This window comes from Phaethon aethereus (genome assembly GCF_964289735.1).
Source record: "Phaethon aethereus genome assembly, chromosome: 21".
NCBI lineage: Eukaryota > Metazoa > Chordata > Aves > Phaethontiformes > Phaethontidae > Phaethon > Phaethon aethereus.
Genome location: NC_138597.1, coordinates 2559548 through 2580831, shown reverse-complemented (window position 1 = coordinate 2580831; position 21284 = coordinate 2559548). Strand labels below are relative to the sequence as shown.

General features: G+C 43.9%; 1 protein-coding gene across 1 annotated transcript in view; it reads right to left on the bottom strand.

Annotated features, from left to right (window-relative positions):
• MICOS10 (mitochondrial contact site and cristae organizing system subunit 10) overlaps nucleotides 1-6898 on the bottom strand; it is a gene marked incomplete at its 5' end in the record, with an annotated part of 12806 nt that extends 5908 nt beyond the window's left edge. Inside the window, one exon of the mRNA XM_082009294.1 lies at nucleotides 6832-6898. Within this exon, the coding sequence (XP_081865420.1) occupies nucleotides 6832-6898 (67 nt within the window). The remainder of the gene's footprint in view (nucleotides 1-6831) is intronic.
• Between the last annotated feature and the right edge of the window lie 14386 nt (nucleotides 6899-21284).

Genomic DNA, 21284 nt, shown 5'->3' with positions numbered 1-21284 from the left:
GGACAAGTCCCTGACCTATTTTAGACTCTTGTCTGTACAGAGTGGTTGCTATTTTCTTAGAACAAGAAGGCGCCTTCCAGGAGCTCCTTCTTCATTTTATTTCAGTCATTTAGTTCTTTTAGTTGTAGATTAACAGAATCTGAAAGAGAGGAGGCTGAAGCTCTGTATTGTGTATTTGTGTGTAAGAAATGGCAGAGGAAAATAATCTGATGACAAAAAGAAAACTATTAAGTAATTTTAAAACTTCCAGCTGCTATAGTAACAGCAACACATTTGCCAGATGTCAACAAGCATATTTTAATCCTTTTATTTTAAGTTTCAAGCTCTTGAAGAAAAATATATCTAGGTGTGGCAGTCTTAATAGCTGCTTCAGCCTGTAGCTACATGGGTAGCCTAGGAAAGAACCATGTAGCATTGCTGTTGGAGGGACTGTTGATTAAATTTATAGAAAAGCTTTTCCCAGATGTTCTTATGGGGCAGGAATCAGATTTTCTTCAAACGCCAACTTTGAAGTTTTCATTCTCATCTCCCCTGTTGTGCGGACTGTTTACATAGCAGACAGAAAAATGAGCAAGGACACTAGAAGAAAACATACTGAAACCATATACCAAGTACTCAAGGAAGAAGCAGGGAAAAAGTGTGTTTCGTTTTCTTCTAGCATTTGACTATAGTAACACAGAATAACTGGAATGGCAGAATATAAATATCCAAATACCATTATATTACAAAAATCCCAACATGCTTCCAGGGGCCGCTTTCACCCTTAAGCACTCCTGCAGTTCAACTCGTGCCCAAAGGCTAACCTTAGATAAACATCAGCACTTTTGCAGATGGACACACAGCAGCAGGAAGTATCGCTGTTAGCCCATGATCTCCCAAGCAATCACAGCGATAGTCTCGACCAGAAACTTCATCCTCACACCAGTGAATGAGCTGGTAAGATGAGAGGGCATGTGCATTTCCTCCCTCTTGTAAAAGGGGAAGAGGAGAAGAGTGGAAGCTGCTCTTTGTATAGACAGCGCAACAAAGGATCTCATCAATATTGCATCAAGCTTTTAGACAAAATCAGGGTTGCACTCGCTTTAGAAGCACATATATAAGAAATCAGCAAGATACTAACAACACCTCTGCTGGAAAACTCTACCTTGTTTTCCTGCATAAAATATTCCACTGATGGAAACAATAGCATTGCTAAAAAGAAAAGTTTTGCTGGAGTAAACACATCCACGTTTCGGGTTTTTGCATGCCTAACTATGAGGGTTAGCAATCGTGCTTCTTCGTACCCATCCAGCGTAGGTTGACCATTACTGATGTCTACTGGTGCAGCTACAAAAGAGACAATTTAGAGCAAGAAGTGTTATGGTGGCATCTCGCTAGCACAAACGCTAAGGAAAGAAGCCTGATCCTTCTCAAATCTGATGCTATTAATTTATTATGATCAAGGATGTGCAAGCAGCCCTGAAAGGATTTCCTTAGAGACTTATAGCTGATATAAAAAACAAAAAACAAAGAGTTGTTCCCACCTACTACTGCAACATCTCAAAGACCGAACAAGTGGCTTAGGGTATCACTTTGGCTAGAGTCCCCTTGTCCCGGACAGTGTCACTGTGTGCCACCTCCCAAAGAAGGCAGAGCTGGCATCTTATCCATGCACTAATGCAGAGGACAAGGAAGTCAGAGCACTTGGGATTCACTTCCAGTGAGGAGATCTTACATAGCCTGGGGTTTTAAGTGGCAGCACTATCACAGCTGTTCATTCAGGTTTTCTTGCACACTGCAAGCATTGCCAAGAGCAGGCTGGAACAAGGGTCAAGCAGGGCTTCCCCCAGCGTCGTCTGCGGCTTCAGTGAGCGAGTGTATCGGGAGCACCTAGGCAGGGCAGAGCTTCCTGAATCAGTCGGATCGCCAGCCAAACTTAGTGGCAGCTGCCCTATCTCCCCCGGACCAGTAAAGCCGATTTAAGAGGAGCAGCAGGACACAATGCATTTAGGAGAAGAGACCCCTGGATTCCTAAAGATTTTCCTGTCGTCTTCTTCCAAAAGAAGATAACAACCCCTTAATTTGTAGACGATCATGGTATTCGTGTCTCTGCTAAAAACATAACTAAATATCGCTGTTAGATTTTTGACTAAAAGCCTATTCTCAGAACAGCATTTGTCCACCTCTTCCAAACAAAACATTTTTTTGTTGGCTGTATTGCCTCCCTGCACAGCCTAAGCCTAAGCAGTTAATATTTACACTACTTGGTCTGCTACAAGATACAACTAGTAGAACTGAATCTTCCCCCGTATGACAAAGGAAAATAACTCATGGTTACAAAAGCTCTCATAATAATGCAGTTGTGTGCTCACATAACATTCACATTCTCCAGTATTAAAAACAAAATCCCAAATGAAGAACAAGTCTTTTGACCTGGTAGCTGAGATTGGAAGGCCACATTACAACCGCCAAGCAAAAAAAACCACTTCAAAACAGGAATTTGAGGATTTTTGTATATTTAGAGAAAGTCTAATCCAGTTTTCAGAAAGTATAATCAAGTTTTATCATTACATAGACTGTCTTTATCCTATTCATAACCATGTGAAGGATTATTTAAAAATACTGACATTGCAATCCATACAATGATTCTTCCTGAAATATTCAACCTGTGGAATGACACAAACAATACAATTTCACCCTTGCCATTAACAAAAACAGCTATTCAAGCAGGCCAGATGATGCAAGTCAGAAGAAATCATGAAACAGTTGCAAGAGAATTGAAAGTGCCCTTTTCTCTTAAAAAATTCCTATTATATGAAAATTTGAAGCGTTTTATTTTCAGATGTCAAAACAGAGGATTAAAAGAAAACAAACATTATTACACTGTGTTATCTACAAGCTTCCAGGCTGAATTTTGGTCAAACACAGACATATATCAAAAAACATTTGTCTCCTGCAAAAAAAAAAGAACTTCAGCACAGCAACTTAACACACAAGCCAAGAAGCAAACAGCTTTCCTCGGATTACCTTTCAATATCAGGTAAATTAGTGTTCAACTCATTTAAAACTACAAGAGTTTCAAAACAAAACAAGACACAGGCACACAAATCTCCCTCCCCTTACACATTGCCTCTTTATTGCCTCCCTGTTCCCTGGAAACACATATAATAAGAAGTTGTCCAAAATTATAGCCTCACAGAGAAAAAAACAACTCTGTCAGTCCTTCATGAGTAACTGTCTTTCCAAATAAACAGGCATGAACTATCAGTCAGTTAAACAAACAAACAAACACACACTTTAAACAGGGTTTGAAACCAGTAGGACAGAAGACAACCAGAACGCTATTTACTTCCCTGTCTCTGATCTGCAGAGCTCTACTCATAAAAAGGAAGAAATGGTTGTGAAGGCTGGAGAGGACACAGGAGTTTATAAAGCTTTGCAAGCTGTGAAGAAAAAAAAAAAACCACACTGTAGTTCGATTCTCCTTCCCCACATGTGAAAGAAGCAACTTTGCTGGTGGGTAAGAAAAAAAAAATCAGTATCAGGAAGAAGGATGGAACAGAACGTTAAACTATTTAAATGACTGCATGGGTGAAAAGTCTTGAGAATGGTGCAAAGCTGGAGCCCGCATGCATCTGGATCGGCCATCAGAGAAGCCACCTGGTCAGCCGAGAAAGCACAACCCAGCCCACTACACACAAAACACTGTGGTTACAGCTAGATTTCGAAAGGGAAGGGGAACAAAATACCTAGACTCATCCTCATCATTAGCAAAACAAATAAATGTCAGTCCTAATAAAAAGGAGCTGAGCACATAAACTCTATTTAACAATGTTTTGATGTTTTGTGCAGGCATACAGCGGTTTACAGTACTTAACTCTTTGAAATGAAATACTGTCTTAACAACGCCTGACAACATAATTTTGTTTTGAACTAACAGGATATAGAAAGGCGTTTTAATACTAAATTACAAGATGAACACAGGTAGCGACCAAGAGGTCAAAAATATAATACAGTATTTCAAAAGATGTAACATAAGATGAATATGTATTTTGGACATTTTAGCAGCAGGAGATCAAGTTTCTCCCAGGAGCTGGGTCTCCAACTAAAACAGTACAGCATAACTACAACCAACACAGCCAACTGCAAATACACTGGCTTAAGCAACTGTAGTGGGAAGCCTGATCGGATAATACAAGACAGGACAGGCTGCATAGCCCCCAGCTATTATTTAAAAACACACTATTGCTAATAAAGTCATCCTGATTGCTGCTCCTCCCCTTCTCACTCTTCCCATGTCCCTCCAGCCCTCAAATTAATCCACTGGAGCTCTCTGTCTCTACAGTTCGCAGAGACTCTGGAAAACCGTCATGCGTGCAAGGCTTCAGAAATTCAGTAATTTCCTTTATTTACAGGGTCTGGAATAGGAAAACATAGGGCTGATCCTAGTATTTGTTTTTCCCCAGCCATTGGCTGGAAAGATCTCTCCTGCAATAATGCTCAGGAAGGATGTAAAGGAATGTACGGGAAGGAAATTGTGGCCACCAAAAGGAAAAGTCCAACAAAGTGTGGATTTGGTAAACTTCTATATTCCACATAACAAGCAACAAAATTCTCAAGTAAAAAAGTTTATTTTCTTTCTTACTTCCAGTATAACAACCGCCCTTGATAGTTTATCAGAAACTCCAGCAAATTTTGCAGTAATATTACAAAAACAATCACCACAACCACACAGGTTTTTAGTCCCTGCAGAGAAAACAATCATTTCCAGTGAGATAGTCTGAGAAAGTTTGTGTTATCAGCTCTCAGTTAACAGTCTGCATAGCTAGGCCACCGACTCACTTCACATTTAAAGGCCATCATCATCTTTAGTCACGAACTACTGGAGCATGAAGCAATTTCTGGGTTGTTCCAACTTCCAAAGTTCATACTGAGTCATTTGTTGTTAATACCATGAAGGAGATTGCTAGCACAGATGCTTCAGTTACTCGATCAATCGTAAAAGCACACAAAACAGAAAAATGCTGTCACATGTGAAGAGAAACATATGTCTGAGGCCATCACATGGGGTTTAGGGCTAAGGATACAATTAAAGAGCTGCAGCGCATGTGCCCTTTTTGGGCAGTCTAATGAAAAACATTAATTTTACTGAGACCTCTACTCAATGCCATCATGAAGTAACACTGGGAATCCTTGGTCTAGAGCAGAAGTGCAGGAAGGCTAAGCACATTTTCTTCTTTCTGTTGCCACTTTAGGATGGAAGAAAACACCAAATTCAAATGAAAGGCTTGCTGAAGAGACATGTTGCATCGAAATCAACCCTGTATCCACTTCTTTCAGCCTCCCTGAGAGACTTGCCATGTACAGGATTCCTACATGCACATGTACAGCTGCAGCATGGAACAAGTTCTTGTTTATAATTTGGCATACTTAATATTTTATGATAGAGCAACCAATGCTATGGAAACATAAACATATCTGGGTATGTTTGTCAGACAAACCTGAATAGAATTTCAGAAGGCAAAACATTGCTCTGGAGCACTTGACACTTTTCAAAGGCATGTTATAAACGATGGAAGTTTCAGTTTACTTAAAATTATTAAACATCTTTTCTAATGGAAAAGTATTAAGCAACTAAAACCACCCGAGTTCCTCATCACCTTTTAAGCATAAGGCCACTACGAGCAACAAGAAATACACATTCACATTTCACAGATATTATTTATGGTTCTAAAAGAGACTTCTGCAGTAACATAGAATGCATATTTTTTGTGTCAGATACTTCACTTCTTGCTCTATACATTGCATTTAAAGATTTGCTTTGGTATACACATCTCAAAGCCACAACCTCAATCTAGTCCATTTGCTAGCCTGTCACATGAAGAGCACTGAACTGCGCATACACAATTACGATCACTCATAAAACTCACAGATCTATGTGAAACGTTATGAATGGTTTGTTGCAGATCTGAAGCACTGCAGGCATGTGCACAGTCCTAACTTTACAAACAAATAAACGCGAAAGAAAATCAACAGAACCGTTCCCCTACTCAAAAGAAAAGGCACAACTGTCTACAGAGCTGGAACACCAGACGGAAAGCTTCTCAATGTCAAATTGCGCACACTGTACTGAGTAACACGTGCCAAAACTATCAGTGTGCCACGCTGCGTATTGCTTTGAATAAACACAGCCCATCTCGTACACTGAGTGATGTGAACAGCTCTGCAGAAACAGCTTTCGAAAACCAAGCCGTCGTCAGAGCGAAACTGAAGGCGGGCAAGGTCGAGGCACTGGAGGACCCGGTTATGCCTACTCGGGGCCCATTCATTGGGGGCAGGAGATGTCCCGCTGGCCGCCGAGCTCCGTGCAGAGGGAGATTTCCCACGGAAACCTCTCATCTTCAACAGAGGGAGTAGTCAGAAGTCAAAACCGACCCTCCGCTACCGGATCGCGGGTAAGACAGGGCCGGGACGGGGAGAAGAGCCCCGGGGCGGCCGTGGGAGCGGGCCCAGCGGGGGTCCCTGCCCGCGGCCAAGGTCACCTTGCCAGACCCGGGGCCGCCCCACTCCCTCCCGCCGCGCCGGTCTCCAACCCCCGGGACAGCGCTGCCCTGCGTTGAGTGCGGAGCCGCAGGACACCCCGCTGCTCCGCCCAGGCCCACAGCGCGGCGAGGCCACTGCCGACCTAGGCCGGGCCCGAAGCGGCGGGGGACACCAGGCCTCACAGGGCCCTTCCTCGCCGGGGCCAGCCGCGCCGCGGGGCCAGCGGCCCTCCCAACCCCGGGGCGCCCGGCCGCAGGACACCGCTCCTCCCCGGGTCCTCCCCCTCCGCCCTGCCTTCCCCGCCCTTACCCAGCTTGACGGCGGAGTCCGCCAGACACCGGTCCCACTTCCTGCCCAGCTCGCCCTCCGACGCCATCTTGGCCTTCCCCTCCCACCTCAGGCCGTGCCCTCCCCTCCTCCCCCGCGCACCTCTCGCGAGATCTTCCGTAGCGAGCAAGCAGCGCAGCGCTAGATCTCGCGCGATTACCGCCCCCCCCCCCCGCCGTCCCGGCCCGGCCGCCGTTGTCAAGGTTACCGGCGGGCGGGCGCGATGGCCGCCGCACTCGACCTTGGGCCCGGCCCAAAAGCCCGGTGTTCCCCATAGGACCCGGCTTACCACAGCTCTAGCCCGTCCTGGGCCCCACCTCTTCAGCCAGGGCACCATCTGTGTCCTTGTGAGGCCTTGTAGCCCTCAGCTAGAGGCAGGATCCCCATCCTCTCAGAGGCCTCCGGCTTGGGCCCACCCCCGTGGACCTGCTCCCCTCAGGGCTCTCACCTCATCCTTGGTAAGAGTCGATCTTTGCTGTAGGATCCCATTGCACTCACTGCAGGGTTGTGTATATCCCGCTGGACACACATGCCCGTGTAAGTTTTTCCCTCACCAAGGGTCACAGAGATCTTGGGTCTTTCAGAGCTCCTGTATCTTTGTTGGCTATCCTCAGCATCTCTTCAGGGCCTGAAATGAGGTACAGGTGTGTGAAAAAAACAGCTGTTGCCAATCCCTATCGATGTCCCAGGGATCACCTCTTTTACTTAAGAGTAACCTAGGGCCTATACCTTCTTGCTTAGTTGGGAAAAGGAGCTGAATAGTCTCAGGAAGAAGAGAATGTCATATTCAAGAAATTAGTCTATAATAATGATGCTACTATTAAAAGAAAGGAGTTGTGGGAAGTGTTCCCAATGATTTCTGGGTCTTTGGCACATCCTGAAGTGTGCTACAGCATTGTGGAACCAGGAGTTTAAGTGTGAATAGTTTCAAGCTTACTGTAATGTATTTTATATTGCAAATGTTGTGTAGGCTTTTTGGAAGTCATTCTCTAGAAACCTTGTGGGGAAAAAATAGAGTGTTCTTCAAGTAATAACATCCCCATTCACACCTGGTAAGGCAATTTTTAGCTGCGATTACCTGCTTTGATTTCTTCAAGTTTTGATAGTTTATCAAGTGGAGAGGAGGAGGCTCCACTGCTTTATGGGCCTGGAAGTTCTTTAACAAGTTAATTAAAAACTAAAGCAACAAATAGAAGTCAAAACTCTCTGATGTTGACAAAAATTTTCTGAAATCATTATTGTTTGTGGTCTTTCATTTGTCTTAAATTATAACTGGTTTTGATCTAGAGCGATGATGAAAGATTTTTCCTGTATTTGGTTTCATTTAACTCCTTCACATATCACTGAACAATCACAATTGCCTATTATTTTTACTTAGTTAAAAAAAGTAAATTTTTTTTTTAGCTTTTTGGAAGGCACATGGTTAAACTAAGGCCTTGCAGGTTCAAGAGGTTTCCCTGGAGAAGGCAGCTCTTGTTCTTTTGTAAAGGGAGCCTCCTTTTCTCTTCCTCCGTGTGCAATTTACTCAAATCAGTTTGCATTGCTGCATGGTCGGTATCAAAAATAGAACCATGCATCAAGTTACTTATAAAAATACCAACAGGATCAAGCAGTTTTTTCCCTGACCGGAGAAAGAAGTGTTTTCTGAAACCACTGACCCAGTGGTATGTCCTAATGTGCCAGCTCCACCCTACCATTTCCAAACAGCTCTGGAAAATATCAGGAGGGGCAAGATACTTGAAGCCTCCAGATAATTCTTTAATTTCCCCCCCCCCCCAATTAAATTCCAGTGTTTAAAAACAATCCAGAAATGTGGTCTTCTCTTTGGCAAAAACAAATACCTGGTGCAGGCCAATGTGTAGTCTCACTTCACACTTACTCATTTTCAGACTGTTAGGCTCACTGGAAAGCGCTGTTTTTTTGGGGATGAAGGAAGCTGTGGTGAGCTGTTGGACTGTAAGGCGCTTCATAAAGGGTCGCGTTGCTATGTAATGGGTCTCAATGTATTTTGACAGCCTTGCATCAGGAACCTGGTGCATTAAACCCTTTCTAAGGAGATGGAATAGTTGAATGTAATTATTTTGAGCATCCAGCTTCCTTCTGAGAAATCAGTCTGCTGCTCTTTCATCCCAGAGTCACCGAGTGATCAGAGGGGGCTCTGGAAAATGTTATCCATTAAGGATCTAGAGCACATTCTCTGTACCCCTTTGCCACCCCAGGGAAAAATTAAGGCAGGAGGGAATGTGTCCAAAGACAGCCTTTTCTCTCCATTGCTATAGTTACTTGGCAATTAGACCCTCTCAGTGTAATATTGAGTATTTATTATTGTATGACTCCAAGGTGATGTTTAGAACATGCAGTTTTGAAAAACCTTTTTTGCATTTTACAGCCCAGCATGTGCTGTCCCAGGGTTCCTTCCCTCCCTTCTCACATTCTCTTCTCCTTCCTTTCCAGTAAACAAATATATGAAAAATTGAGGAGGCTGAAATGAAGCCAGAAAGCTTTAAAAAATCCCTGCCTTTCTCTGAGGGAAGTCAACTTTTAGTAGGTTCAGACCTTGTATCACCAGTTTTCTTAACTATACACTTAACTTGAGTTGCATATTTAATCAGCAAGACTACTCACAGACTAAAAGTTAGGCATTCACTTAAATAAGCTGCTCAACAGATGGCCATCAAACAGGCTAGATGCAAACCTGGGAATCTAAGATGAATAAGTACCACTATTATTCTTCAAAATTGCTATTTCCCTGGTGTCTAGTGAAAGGAACCGTGCAGAGGGCACGTCCGTACATGCACATGGAGGTGAGGAGCTTCTCTGGGGCTGCACCAGTCAGAATTCGAATAACATACTTTCTTTTAACTGCTAGCCCTAGCTTTTACATAGCGCAGCATAGGATGGTTCACCCTCACCCCAATAGTTTTAGTTTTAAAACTTCCAAGCCAGTTTCTTTCAAATCTTGATCCTTCCCCAGGATAAGCATATCACCTCTTACCCTGTTTTTTCAAAGAATCCTATAGCATCCCTCCTGTCAGTTCCCCAGTGGATTCTAATATGCTCTTCATCTCCTCTTTTCCAAAGAATACACACATAAGTTCTCCCATAGTTTTAAATAACATGAATCGCTCCACCCCTTATTATTTTTTTCTGCCAAGAGTATCAGTAATCTGCATAGGAAGACAGCAGTGTAGGAGTTATCTGCTTGAAATGGTTGACACAGCCTTGGTAGTGGGCCCCCACTTTGCTGTCTGTACTTCCAGAATGCTTCTTTCATGTTACAGGGAGGATCACACCTGGGCAGGAAACTTCAACTCTTGGTCTCCACTCCAGTTTGTTGGGTTTTTCTTCCCTCATAGATATAAGCCACATTCACCAGCAGATACTGATGCTTATTTTCCTCTTTGAAAGCCGCCTTGCTATGCAAGCAACAACAAAAAAAAGCCTAAGTCTGAAGTCAGAGGAAAAAGAAACCCCTCCTCAGCAGGACTTTGCTCTAAAACGGGAAAAGTGCCAGAGACTCCATTAAGTCTACTTTGCTATTCTTATTGATTTTATGTGGAAGGCAGTCGGATACTGTGGGGATGAACAATAGTCTAAAGGTAGAGGTAGACTTCCATTAGGAGAGGCAGCTTGTGATGCAGAGTGAAATACCATTCAGTCTTTTCATGGTGATCACATTTACATTAATAAGCAAGTCCACTTTCTGTCTGTGCTAATGTATTTTCATGCCAGTTTTGCAAAGCTGATGTAATGTTATATTCAGTAGTGTGGTACTGCTGGTTACAGTTGTCAGGTACGGCTGATTGAAATGCAACTTTGAAAAATGGAACAAGATGTGTCACAGCTCGTTGTGCTAATTCTGCTTTAAGCTGGTTTTGCTGTGAATATGAAATTTGCCCCAAAAATCTCTGGAGGAAAGCACTTGCATGGAAAGACTGATCGGAGTTTTTGCTAACTCTTCTGTTACAGGCATAAGAACCGCTATGACATTTCTCATCTTTATTTGATGTGTACTATTTTTGATCAGTTTTTAGTTTAGTAGTAGAAAGAGGAAAAGAAATAATGCACTGTATTGATAGAGGGTTTCTAATGAATAAGCCTGTGAGAGAGAGATATTTTTCAGCTCTTTAAGTATGTTTTTCCATTCGTCCATGTCACTGGCTAATTCTATACAGATTCTAACTAGTGAACCGTGACTATTGTATTAAGAAAGAATCCAGGCCCTTACAATTCTTTTGGCTGGTATATTAGCAAGCCTCAAACGAAGTGCAACGTGTCAAGGAAAAAGTAAGGGAATGGAAAGTTTTGTTTCCTTCTGGTGCATTTAATCAGCTTCTCCTTGAGTCTTTTTTAATGACAAGCTGCAGACATTATTACTACAGTTAATGACCAAGTTTGACAAGAATGTTCTCAGTACTCTCTTTGCTCAGGCTAAAGACATTTCTGAAAGCTCCTGTCTATCAAGCTTTCTGTGCTGAAAATACAAAGTTAAAAGAGCAGTCGCCAGCACAGAAATATACGGCATCCTAGGATACGCAACTAAGCGGAATGTGCTGGAAAACTAGCAATCCCAGTAGTTCTGCAGTCCGCTATTCTGGACTGATATTTTGAAAAATGCCTCATAGTCTTTTTCTGGGTTTCTTGAGGTGGGATTTCAGAGATGTCTCGGTCACATTTGTCCATCTTGTATTAAACATTTAGTGGAATACAGTTGGATTGAAATCTGTGGGACATGTGAAAACAGTGTGGCTGCAAACAACTGCAAGGCATGTCCAGACACGGTGTTCTCAAAATGTGGGCAGGTACTTTTGAAATAAAGCAATTGTTATTAGTGGATGCGGATGTTGCTTTATATGTGGAAAAAAAACCCCAAACCAACAAACTTCTATGTCCAAGATATGGACCCAGATGGCAGAGATGTGACTTTATAACAGGACTCTGCTAAATCCCCTCTTTGTGCATGTTGGCTTCAGCTGAGTGGCTAAGTCTGCTCTCAGTCTGTGAAAGGGGGATATGGGACATGGCTTGGTCTTACCTATTTAGGCAAAACAATTGTAAGAAAATGGTCAAAGCCAGAAAAACCTCGTGCCTCTAGCAATATGCACGCTTGAGTGATGCGTAGCCTTTAATTTCTCTGCCGTTACTGTGACAGTGCTGCACTGGCAGTAAATGTCTAATTTTTGGCCAGTATTTGGACATCTTAGGCTGCTAGGTTTATTGTCTTTTACATTAATCAAATGAGCAGATCTGCTTGGATGCTGATGAAGTGGAAAAAAGTCTGCTTTTAGCATTTTTTCTACGGGGGGGGGAGAATGCCTTAAACCTCACATTAAATGAGCAATACATTGTTTTTCATTAAACACTGTATTTTGATTTACTCCTCAGTTCCTGCAGTGAATGGGGAAACTCTTAAAACCTTTATATTCCAAGAGTACCCTCAGCATAGTTGCCTTGCAGTTGGAATGACAGGGAGGCTTTTTTTGTGTGCTATTTTGACAGTGTGTACAAAGATCTCCATAGCGAGAACTATCTGTGGCTTGAATACAGAATTCCAAGATGTTGGGTAGTGTTGTAGGTACCTTTTTCCTGGATTAGTTTCCAAGAAACGCTCGATTTTCAGGCTCAAATCAAGTGATGCTGCTGGTTTACTGACTCTGACTAATAAAACCCAGCAAGCTAAACTTTACCATTGCTGGAAGATGCTTACAGCAGTAAATTCAATTTATGAGAACCCCTAATAAAAGTTTACATATCTTTTAAGTGCCACAAGCTTGACATGAAAGAAAATGGCCAATCTGACTTAAAAAAAGCTCAAGATGTCTTTAACAGAAAAATGAATATTCAGTGAAGCATGAAGGTTTTCCCTAGGACTGTGTTTCTAAGCATGTTCTCACAGTCACCCTTGGTCCTGGCTAAACACTGGAATAAACAAAATAAATAGCATTTCACCATCCATGCAGAAGGATAAAATAGAAAACACATCGTGTTGGACCACAAATGTTTTACAAAGTTCTGGCTAAATGTGAAAAGTACTTTGTAATCCTAGTAAGTATTTATCCTTTTGCTTCCTTGAATATAATCAAATGTACAGGGAAAGCACATGTATTTTATAGTTGCTGACTGCAAGATCAAAAGCCTTGTTATTAATTGCACATGAATCTGATGTTGTAGGGCCATCAACTGACATCATTGTTTGCTTCCTCTGTTTATGGACCCTCGTTTTAAAGATGTGGGATGCCTGACACCAAGCCTTTGGAGCACACTCTTTTGTGTTTAGGTGTGTGATTCCATGCCAGGAGGTGTGGGAAATGCCTGTAGCGCAGGTAACACTACCTCACAGCACTCAGATTTATCCAATGTCCCTGAATTAGCTTTATTTGGTGTCAAGCCCTCCACGAAGTGCAGCAGAAGGCAGCACAGCTACACTGCAGTTATAAATGCGGAGCCTTCTGCCTGCTGAGATCCACTCCACGCTGCAAACTGCAGCCTACCAGGGAGAGTCTGATCCTACATTCTTAATAAACAAACAAACAAAAAATTCCCTTAAGCATGCCCAGCTATAAACAAGCAAAGCAAGCAGCTGGTCCTCATTTGAAAAGATGTTGCATCAATTGCGAAAGGAATCTGCAGATCTTCTTAATGCAAATAGTTTTGGGAAAACAAAAAGCAGCTGTTTATTCTTCTTTATATCTATTAGCAGGAAAACAAAATCCAGGATGCTTGTATTTTTTCCGCTAAGGAAGACATCCTCTGACTTCAACATTCATTTGGTTCTCAAATTGTTTAAAATACAGTAGGCTGCATAATTCTGCTAGTGCTCTGCTTCTTCAGCAAGCAGCTAGAAACAGTTTCTCATCATAACTATAAAAGCTACTAAATGTACAAGGGTCATTGAATAGTTTGCATGAGTCTTGTGAGAAAAATAGTCAAGTTTAGAACATGCATTTTCAAATTTATCAATTCTGCCCTCCCAGACGCTGCCCCAAGGAAAACGTGCACATCTAATGTGAGTCCCTGTAAAATGAGTTAATAATTTGCTCTGTGTAATGAACAGGCTTGCTTTTCTTAATTACTGCTGATAGGCACCTCTGAGGGAACTTAAGGACTGAAGGATCTAGGGGATTGCAAAATAGAAGACACTTTGGATTGCTGCATCTTACATACTGGGTTTAAGGAGGTTAGGCTGAGTAATATTGGCAGAGAACTGAATTCGGAGACTCTAGAGCAGGAAATGCCTTCTGAGGTCATGTGGCCTCTCTACCAGACATGGCAAGATCATTTCCCATCTTACGGTTTATTTGGTAGTAGGTTATCGATGGAGTTTTTTGTGCTTTTGTTTTTCTGCGAAGTAATATAGTTCCTGTTCTTCCTGAGAGATTGTTCCACTGTTTTCTGTCCTTTGCTTCCCGGGTTCATTTTGTTCCTGCACTGAAAACACGAAGGTTTAAAAATGGCAACAGAGCAATGGAAAAAAGCGGGTAAAGGCTAACTTAGCCAAACGGGTGACAGCAGATTGTCAGAAGTCATCAACACACAGGACAGCTTTGATTTTCTAATTGGTGTAAGCAGTGATAGCTGTTAACGTCTGCCTGCAGTCGTTTGTCGTGCAAATTCATGTTTAAGAGTTATGCCTCGATGCTATTGTCACTGGAGGTGTGTCCAAGCAGTTCACTTCCCTGGAAATTGAGCTTGTTCCTTTCAAAACGAAAGCTACGCCTGGTTTGCCTTGTTAAGTAAAATGTGCAGCCAGGGTTGTTACCTCTTGGAAGGTCCTGTCTGGTATCTGATAGCTAGGAAAATTTAGAGTCGAGCCATGAACATCTGTGATAATCTCTTAGTGAACAGTCAGAGCTTGGCCTTGGTCATCTTCTGCAGGGAGGACGTACCACAGGGTTACATCCAAGGGGAAAAATGAAGCGGTGTGCGACTCCTCTTGTCGCCACTTCCAGTTTCTATGGCAAACCGAGGGAAGTAAATGGAATAACAAAAGGGCTTTTGGCTCATGAGGGCCAAGTCTGCAGTACAGGAGCCCCAGCCCACCCATGGAGGGTTCTCAGGATGCTGGCACCAAAACTCAGGTGAAATGCAGGCCAAATAATTGTTCCAAAAAAGCTGCAGAGGGAAGTCTTGTCACATGATGAATCAGATGATTTCCTGAGGTAACTGGGTACATTGCAGCTTTTAAATTTGCAGGTCCGTATCAAGAAGTACTTCTGTACAAGTCTATAGACTCTGGCATGGGGATCAATTTTACCTGAGATCACTGAAATGCGAATTAGTACATTAGGGAAAGAAAAAAAACCCCCTAATTTCTTTCTGGGACAGTCTGAGAACAGCAGAAATGTTTTATTTGCACATACACCCCCATTTGCTGATTTCTATCTCACATATGGAGATGCGAATCGCAGCTGCCTGAGCCCTGAAGTCATCAAAATATATAAGCATCTGCTTAGCTTCCAGCAGGTACCTACATGCTTTGCTGAATCAAAGGCTCAGCTTCCAGAGAAGGCTGAATACTTGCTTTTCAAATTAATTAACCCTGGACTTAAGCAGCCAGAGGCCGGTTATTTTTCCTTGCCACTTAAGAGCTGAAGCAGATGTGTTACAGGCAGCACCAGTAACGATTTCTACTAGTTACCTCTGTAAAGTCAACTTTTCACCGCTGATGACGCCAAAACGCTACCTGTTCGGGCTGATATTTTCCGTGCTAACTGCCCGCTTCGTACGGGCTTTCGTTTAAGCCTAAGGGCCGTTTAAGTGTTTAAAAGGTGTTCAGAGGAGGGACGTGCTACTCGGCCGAGGAGCGGGGACCAACCGCCGGCCGGCGCCACGGGGGCTGCGCTGCCGCCCCGCCCTCCCGCAGGCCCCGCCCCTCCGTCTCTGATTGGCCGCCCTCCTTCCGGCCGTGGCTGGGCTTACCTCCGCGCTGGAGTTGGTAGCGCCCGCCGCCCTCGCGCCCGTGGTGCTGCTCCCTCCCGGGGTCCCACCACCCGCCGCTCCGCCCCCCCCCAGGGGCGGGGAGTGGGGAATGGTTCTTCCCGCTCCGCCTTCCTGCCCCTCCCCGCCCCGTTCGCGCGCCGCGCTCCATACTTGGCGATGGCCGGCGAGCCGCGCGCTGATTGGCGGGCCGGCGGCTGGGGGGCGGTGCGGCGCGGCGCTGACCCGGATGTTCACTCCTAGGCAACGGCGGAAGTGGAAGGGCCGCGGCCTGCCTCGGAGGGAGACCGGACGGGACCGGGAGGCGCCGCCGTTGCTACCGCCCAGCGCAGCCCCGCCGAGCCGCCATGGTAAGGGCGAGCGGGGTGGCCCCTCGCCACTGCCCGTTCCCCCTCCCCGCGTCCTCTTTCCTCCTGGCGGTGCTGCCCCCTCCCATCCCCCCGGTGCCGCGCCCCGGCGGCTCCTTCGCCGCCCCCCGCCCCACCACCCCCACGATCGCTTCACAGGGGGGCGACGGAGCGGGTGGGCCTCGTCCGGCCTCCCCAGGGCGGCGGTGAGGGAGGGCCCGAGCCGGTGCTGCCAGGGCAGAGGGAGGGGTGGCCTGGCCTGGTGTTGGGGGCGGTGGCGGGGGCTCTGCCCGGGGCTCCGCCGGGGGCGGGCAGCGGGGGTGCGAGGCGTCCAGGCCTCGTCCGGCTGCTCTGCTGTCTTGTTACTTTCAGGTTTCTGGGTCTGATACCTGGGGTGGTGTTTACAGAGGGAATGCTTCCGCTTTGGATGGTGAATGTTACCGCTTGATGTAGTTGTAAACGGAGCAAGTGAACGAATTCAGCAGTGGCAGCGTTTAAAAGTGATGGGAACCCAACCTGCTATTGCTGGTGTGCATAAACCCCAAATTATCACCCATCGTCTGGTATTTCCTCTGCAAGCTGCATGTGCTCGTTAAGGTGTGCTAAGATCTAATGGAACCTGTAAAATACACGGAAACTAAGCGCTGTCAGAGCAGGTAGTGTTGCAGTGGTGGGTGCTACTCTTCTGTAGGGATGACAACTTTCTCTTTTTCAGATGAGAATGTCTAGTTTCTTCAGTCATGTAAAATAAACATAGAATCATAGAACAGTTTGGGTTGGAAGGGACCTTTAAAGGTCATCTTGTCCAACCTCCCTGCCACGAGCAGGGACATCTTCAACTAGATCAAGTTGCTCAGAGCCCCGTCCAACCCGACCTGGGGTATTTCCAGGGATGGGGCATCTGCCACCTCTCTGTGCAACCTGTGCCAGGCTTTCAGCACCCTCTTTGGGAAACATGTCTCCTTATATCTAGTCAGAATCTCTCCTTGTTTAGTTAAAAGGCATTACCCCTTGTCCTGTCACGTCAGACCCTGCTAAGAAGTTTGTCCCCATCTTTCTTGTAATCTCTATCCTGCTGTGTGTTTGTTGAATGGATTCGCCCAGGTCACAAAACCGTTCTATTTCTTTTTGGCACTATGTGTAAAGGGGACAGATTTCATCAACTCTAAACAAGGAGCACGGCAGCTGGCCCAGGCCCTCGTCTGCCCCCAGCTCTGCCCGGATGGACGTGTGCTTTTGTGGAGCCTAAGGCAGTGTAACGCCCATGGATGTCATCACTTGTATGGAATTACTGAGATACTTTCTACTGTTTGGGAATTTGCGATTTGGGTTTCCCAATGTAGCAGTTCAAGAATGTTCAAATGTATTTAGATTTAAAAAACAGCCACCCAGAGCCTGGCAATATAGGAATATAAAGATTGGTTAAGCAAGCAAGTGTAATCCTTTCCTCCTCACCTTCAACCATAAGAATTTCAGAGGCAATACCTTATGTTTCTTCTTCAGAATTGAAGATCATTGTGAATCTGCCACCTCTATTATGCTGGATAAAGATCTTTAGTTTCTGGTGAAAGGGGAACAATGCTTAAGATGAAAGTCCTGCTCCTCTGTTCTTGTTTGAACAAACGAGATGGTGTACCTGACTCCTGGGTGTGGGGCGTGACAGGATGGAGCATCTTATTTCAATTGTGTATCTTAAAATAAGATGCTGAAGTCTGTATGTGTGAGACCTAACTGTAGAACTTGAAATGAGGATTCCAGCAAACTATCCTACCTTCTGCCACGGCAGAAATCCTCACAGGAAAAGAATCCAAGGAAAACTAGTAGGCTTTGTGTAAAATAACAATGGTGATACTGGCTTCTTTTAAGGGGATAAGAAAACGTGCTATAGTCATTTATATAGAGAGTCCAGTCAGGGTTTAAATCGGTCTTTTGGAGGAGGTAGAACACAAATCCTTTAGAAATATTGTGAGTGTTGTAAGCTTATGCTGTCTTCTGATTTTTCGTGTGGAGTAATGGAGACCACTGGGCATAGGAGAAATTTGATCGGTACTTCCAATGTTATGTGCTAGTCTTCGAGATTGAGTAGACTTCAGGGGTGAATCTGTGGCAGCCAGCGTGTCATTTGTATATCTCAGTGGCTGAAGACTCAAAGAATGTGGCAATTTAAGCATAGTTTATCTAGGTGCAGTAGGAGCATGCAGGACATATCATCGATCTTGTTTGCAGAAGGCAAATGATCTCTGGTGATATTTTAAAACTTTATCAACTCTTTCAATTGTCTTAATGTTACACAGATAGTGCAGTTGCAGCATCCAGCTTGAACTTAAGTGCAAACCCAGTGTTTACAGTACGTCCAGGATCTTTTGTTTTAGTGGGTATGAAAACACAGTACTGAAATGGAGCATTGAAACGTTGAAATGGCCCTTTCGCTGAAGGCAACAGCAAGTTTCACGACAGCTAGGACAAGCTGGTATTGTGCAGGATATTAGGTCAAACACCTTCTTGGTAAGATGAGGTTACCAATATCTATATAGAGCAGAGAGATGGGGACGTTTGTCTCCTCTTCACCATCTGAAGTCTGAATTGCTTCTGGTGAGCTTAAGCGAGAATTCAGAATTGTGTCTCCATTTCAGTCAGGTGCTCGGTGAAACAGGACAGGGCAACACATGGAGCTTGAAAACTGCCTGGATGGATGCTGTTTCTTGTGCTAAAAATAAACTGAATGCACTGTTCAGGGCAAAGCAGGACTTAAGAGAATGGATTGGCTTATATTTCTGGAATTGTGGGTTATGAATGGATGGAATCCAGTTACTCTTTGTAAAAATAAAAATCTTCATCTCCAGGTTACGTAAACTGTCCTGATGATGTTAGCAAGTACTTCTTCTGCAATGTAACCCTTCAGGAAAAGGTGGACAATTTTAGCAAAAGTGATAATTTAATCAACCATAAATTCAAATTGTCCAGTGCAGCATTGGCTGCACATCACCCGTTTAGAATTTGTGAGGCAGCTAAAAGACACTGAAGCACAGCCAAGGATACGTGATGTGACGGTGACACTCAATTGCATAAACCTCGCGTGCTGTTCAGAGTAGCTAATATTTTCAAGGTAGGGGCTGTTTGTCTTGGGCAAGCACATTGCTGCTTGATAAGTAACTTGGCTTTGTGCAACTGCTACCAAAACCATAGATTTGTGAAACCACACAACTAAAAGTAGCGCTTTTCCAGCTGCTTGAACACCGAGCCTGTCCCCCTTCTAAATTGATCGTGTCACTTTTGAAACCCTACCGTATAGCATGAGGGCTCAAGGTTGGCTTTCAGTGTCCGCAGCAAGTCCTTTGCACCTTGTGCCTTCTGAGAAATACTGACTTAAGCTATTTTGTAGAATCCAGGTTCTATTAGCCAAGTATATGAGCTTAGCTAAATGTTATCTTAAAAGGCAAATTCCCAAAATAATGAAGTTAGAGGATATCATTGGGATAGGGAATACTGCCATTGCAGTGATGCTTAATCTTGTGGTTTATTAGTGAAGGAAAAACATTCTCAAGCTGGAGTTGTTCAAAGAGGATTTCCTCATATGGTAAATATATATGCTGATATCTTACGATTTGACATCTGGGAGTAAAACAAAATGAAAGTGCAGTTCAACTCTTTTGAATTACTATTTTTAGTCCTTATTACTGTAGTTGAATAGAGAAATTACTCTCTTTGGGCAACAGACATTGCTGCCCAATGCAATTTCTACTCCTATGGTTGTCAGCTATGCTTTCCGTCAGTTGATGTTCGTGTGCGAAGGATAGCTGATTAACTTGGGGGTTGCGCGTGATCACTCTCCCCAGTGCTGCGTACTCATCCAGTTTGGCTTTGGGTAGGTGGATACTTCTGAAGACTTGCATGGGGAGTGCAGGTGCCAGTGTTTATTCTCCTGCCTGCCCTTTGGAGGGATGCTTGGTCAAGTCCAAATGGCTCCTTACTCTGCCAAGTAAACTTAGAGAGAAGTGTTTTGTTTTGTTGTTTGTGTGTTGTCCCCCCTGCTTAAGCTGGTACACACTGTAGTAGTGCCACCTCAAGTTGAAATAAAACTGGATATGTTTCAGTGTATGCTGAAGAGCTAGCAATTTTACAGGAGAAGTGTGAAATTCTGAAAGGTGCCTGTACAGGCAGCGTAAGCTGGAGTTTAGGTCTATGCTAAGCCCTGTTTTTTACTCCACTTTAATACAATGTGGTATTTAAGGACTTTTTTTCCTCTTTTTTAGAAAAGGGGCATGACTGCAAAAGTATTAGATGCTCAAAATTACGTTGATCTTCTGTTTTTATTCATATTCTTATTCAGCCTTTGTGCATTATAATTTCCCCCTTTCTCATTGATTTATGCTAGGAGTTCTGAAGAATTTAAAAAGCCTCAGCCAAACCTTTGTCTCTCCCCGCTTAGTGGACAAGGTCCAAAGCATGCATATGTTTCAGTTCCTCCTGATCCTTTGCTATTTCCAGGAAGGAGTGCAGGCAAAAAAAAAAAATCTCACCTGGGGACTTCAAATTTGAGTTTCCTTTATGGATGAAACCTGTGCGGTGTGAAGGAGCAGTTAATACATCTGAACAACATAAGCCTTTCTAAGCTTCCTACTCTCTGTAGCTGGGCTGTAGCCCAAGGTTTGTTTGCTGATAGGTTGTGTTAACTAAAAAGCTTCTCTGTTGAACATAAAGATCAAGAATTCAGGCCAGTGCAATGGAAGTATGTGTCCACTTTAAACTGGGGTATAAACTGATTTTTTTTTTTCTTCATCTTCTGTGTAATGCCATCTTAAGTACTTAATAGTCCACAAATGAGGTGTTCGTGTTGACATTAATGGGAGAATTGACCAAATACTGTGAGTGGATGCCTAAGAACTGCAACTGAAACGTGCAATGCATTTTGAGAACATTAAGCTATTGTGGCTTACTTAAGCTGAATAATACTGGGTTCCTGACAGCTGGACCTGATCAAGTGGCCAAAATTCACTTATGTGTTCTTATGTCTGAAAGCAGCATGGGGATGGATGCTCCCAAACAGGTTGTTTTGGGAAGTTTGAGCTCTTGCATGTGTGGTAGAGGAGGTGTTTGTTTTTGAAACTTCCTTTATGAGGCACAAGGGTAAATGCTGGTTGAGCAAGTTTT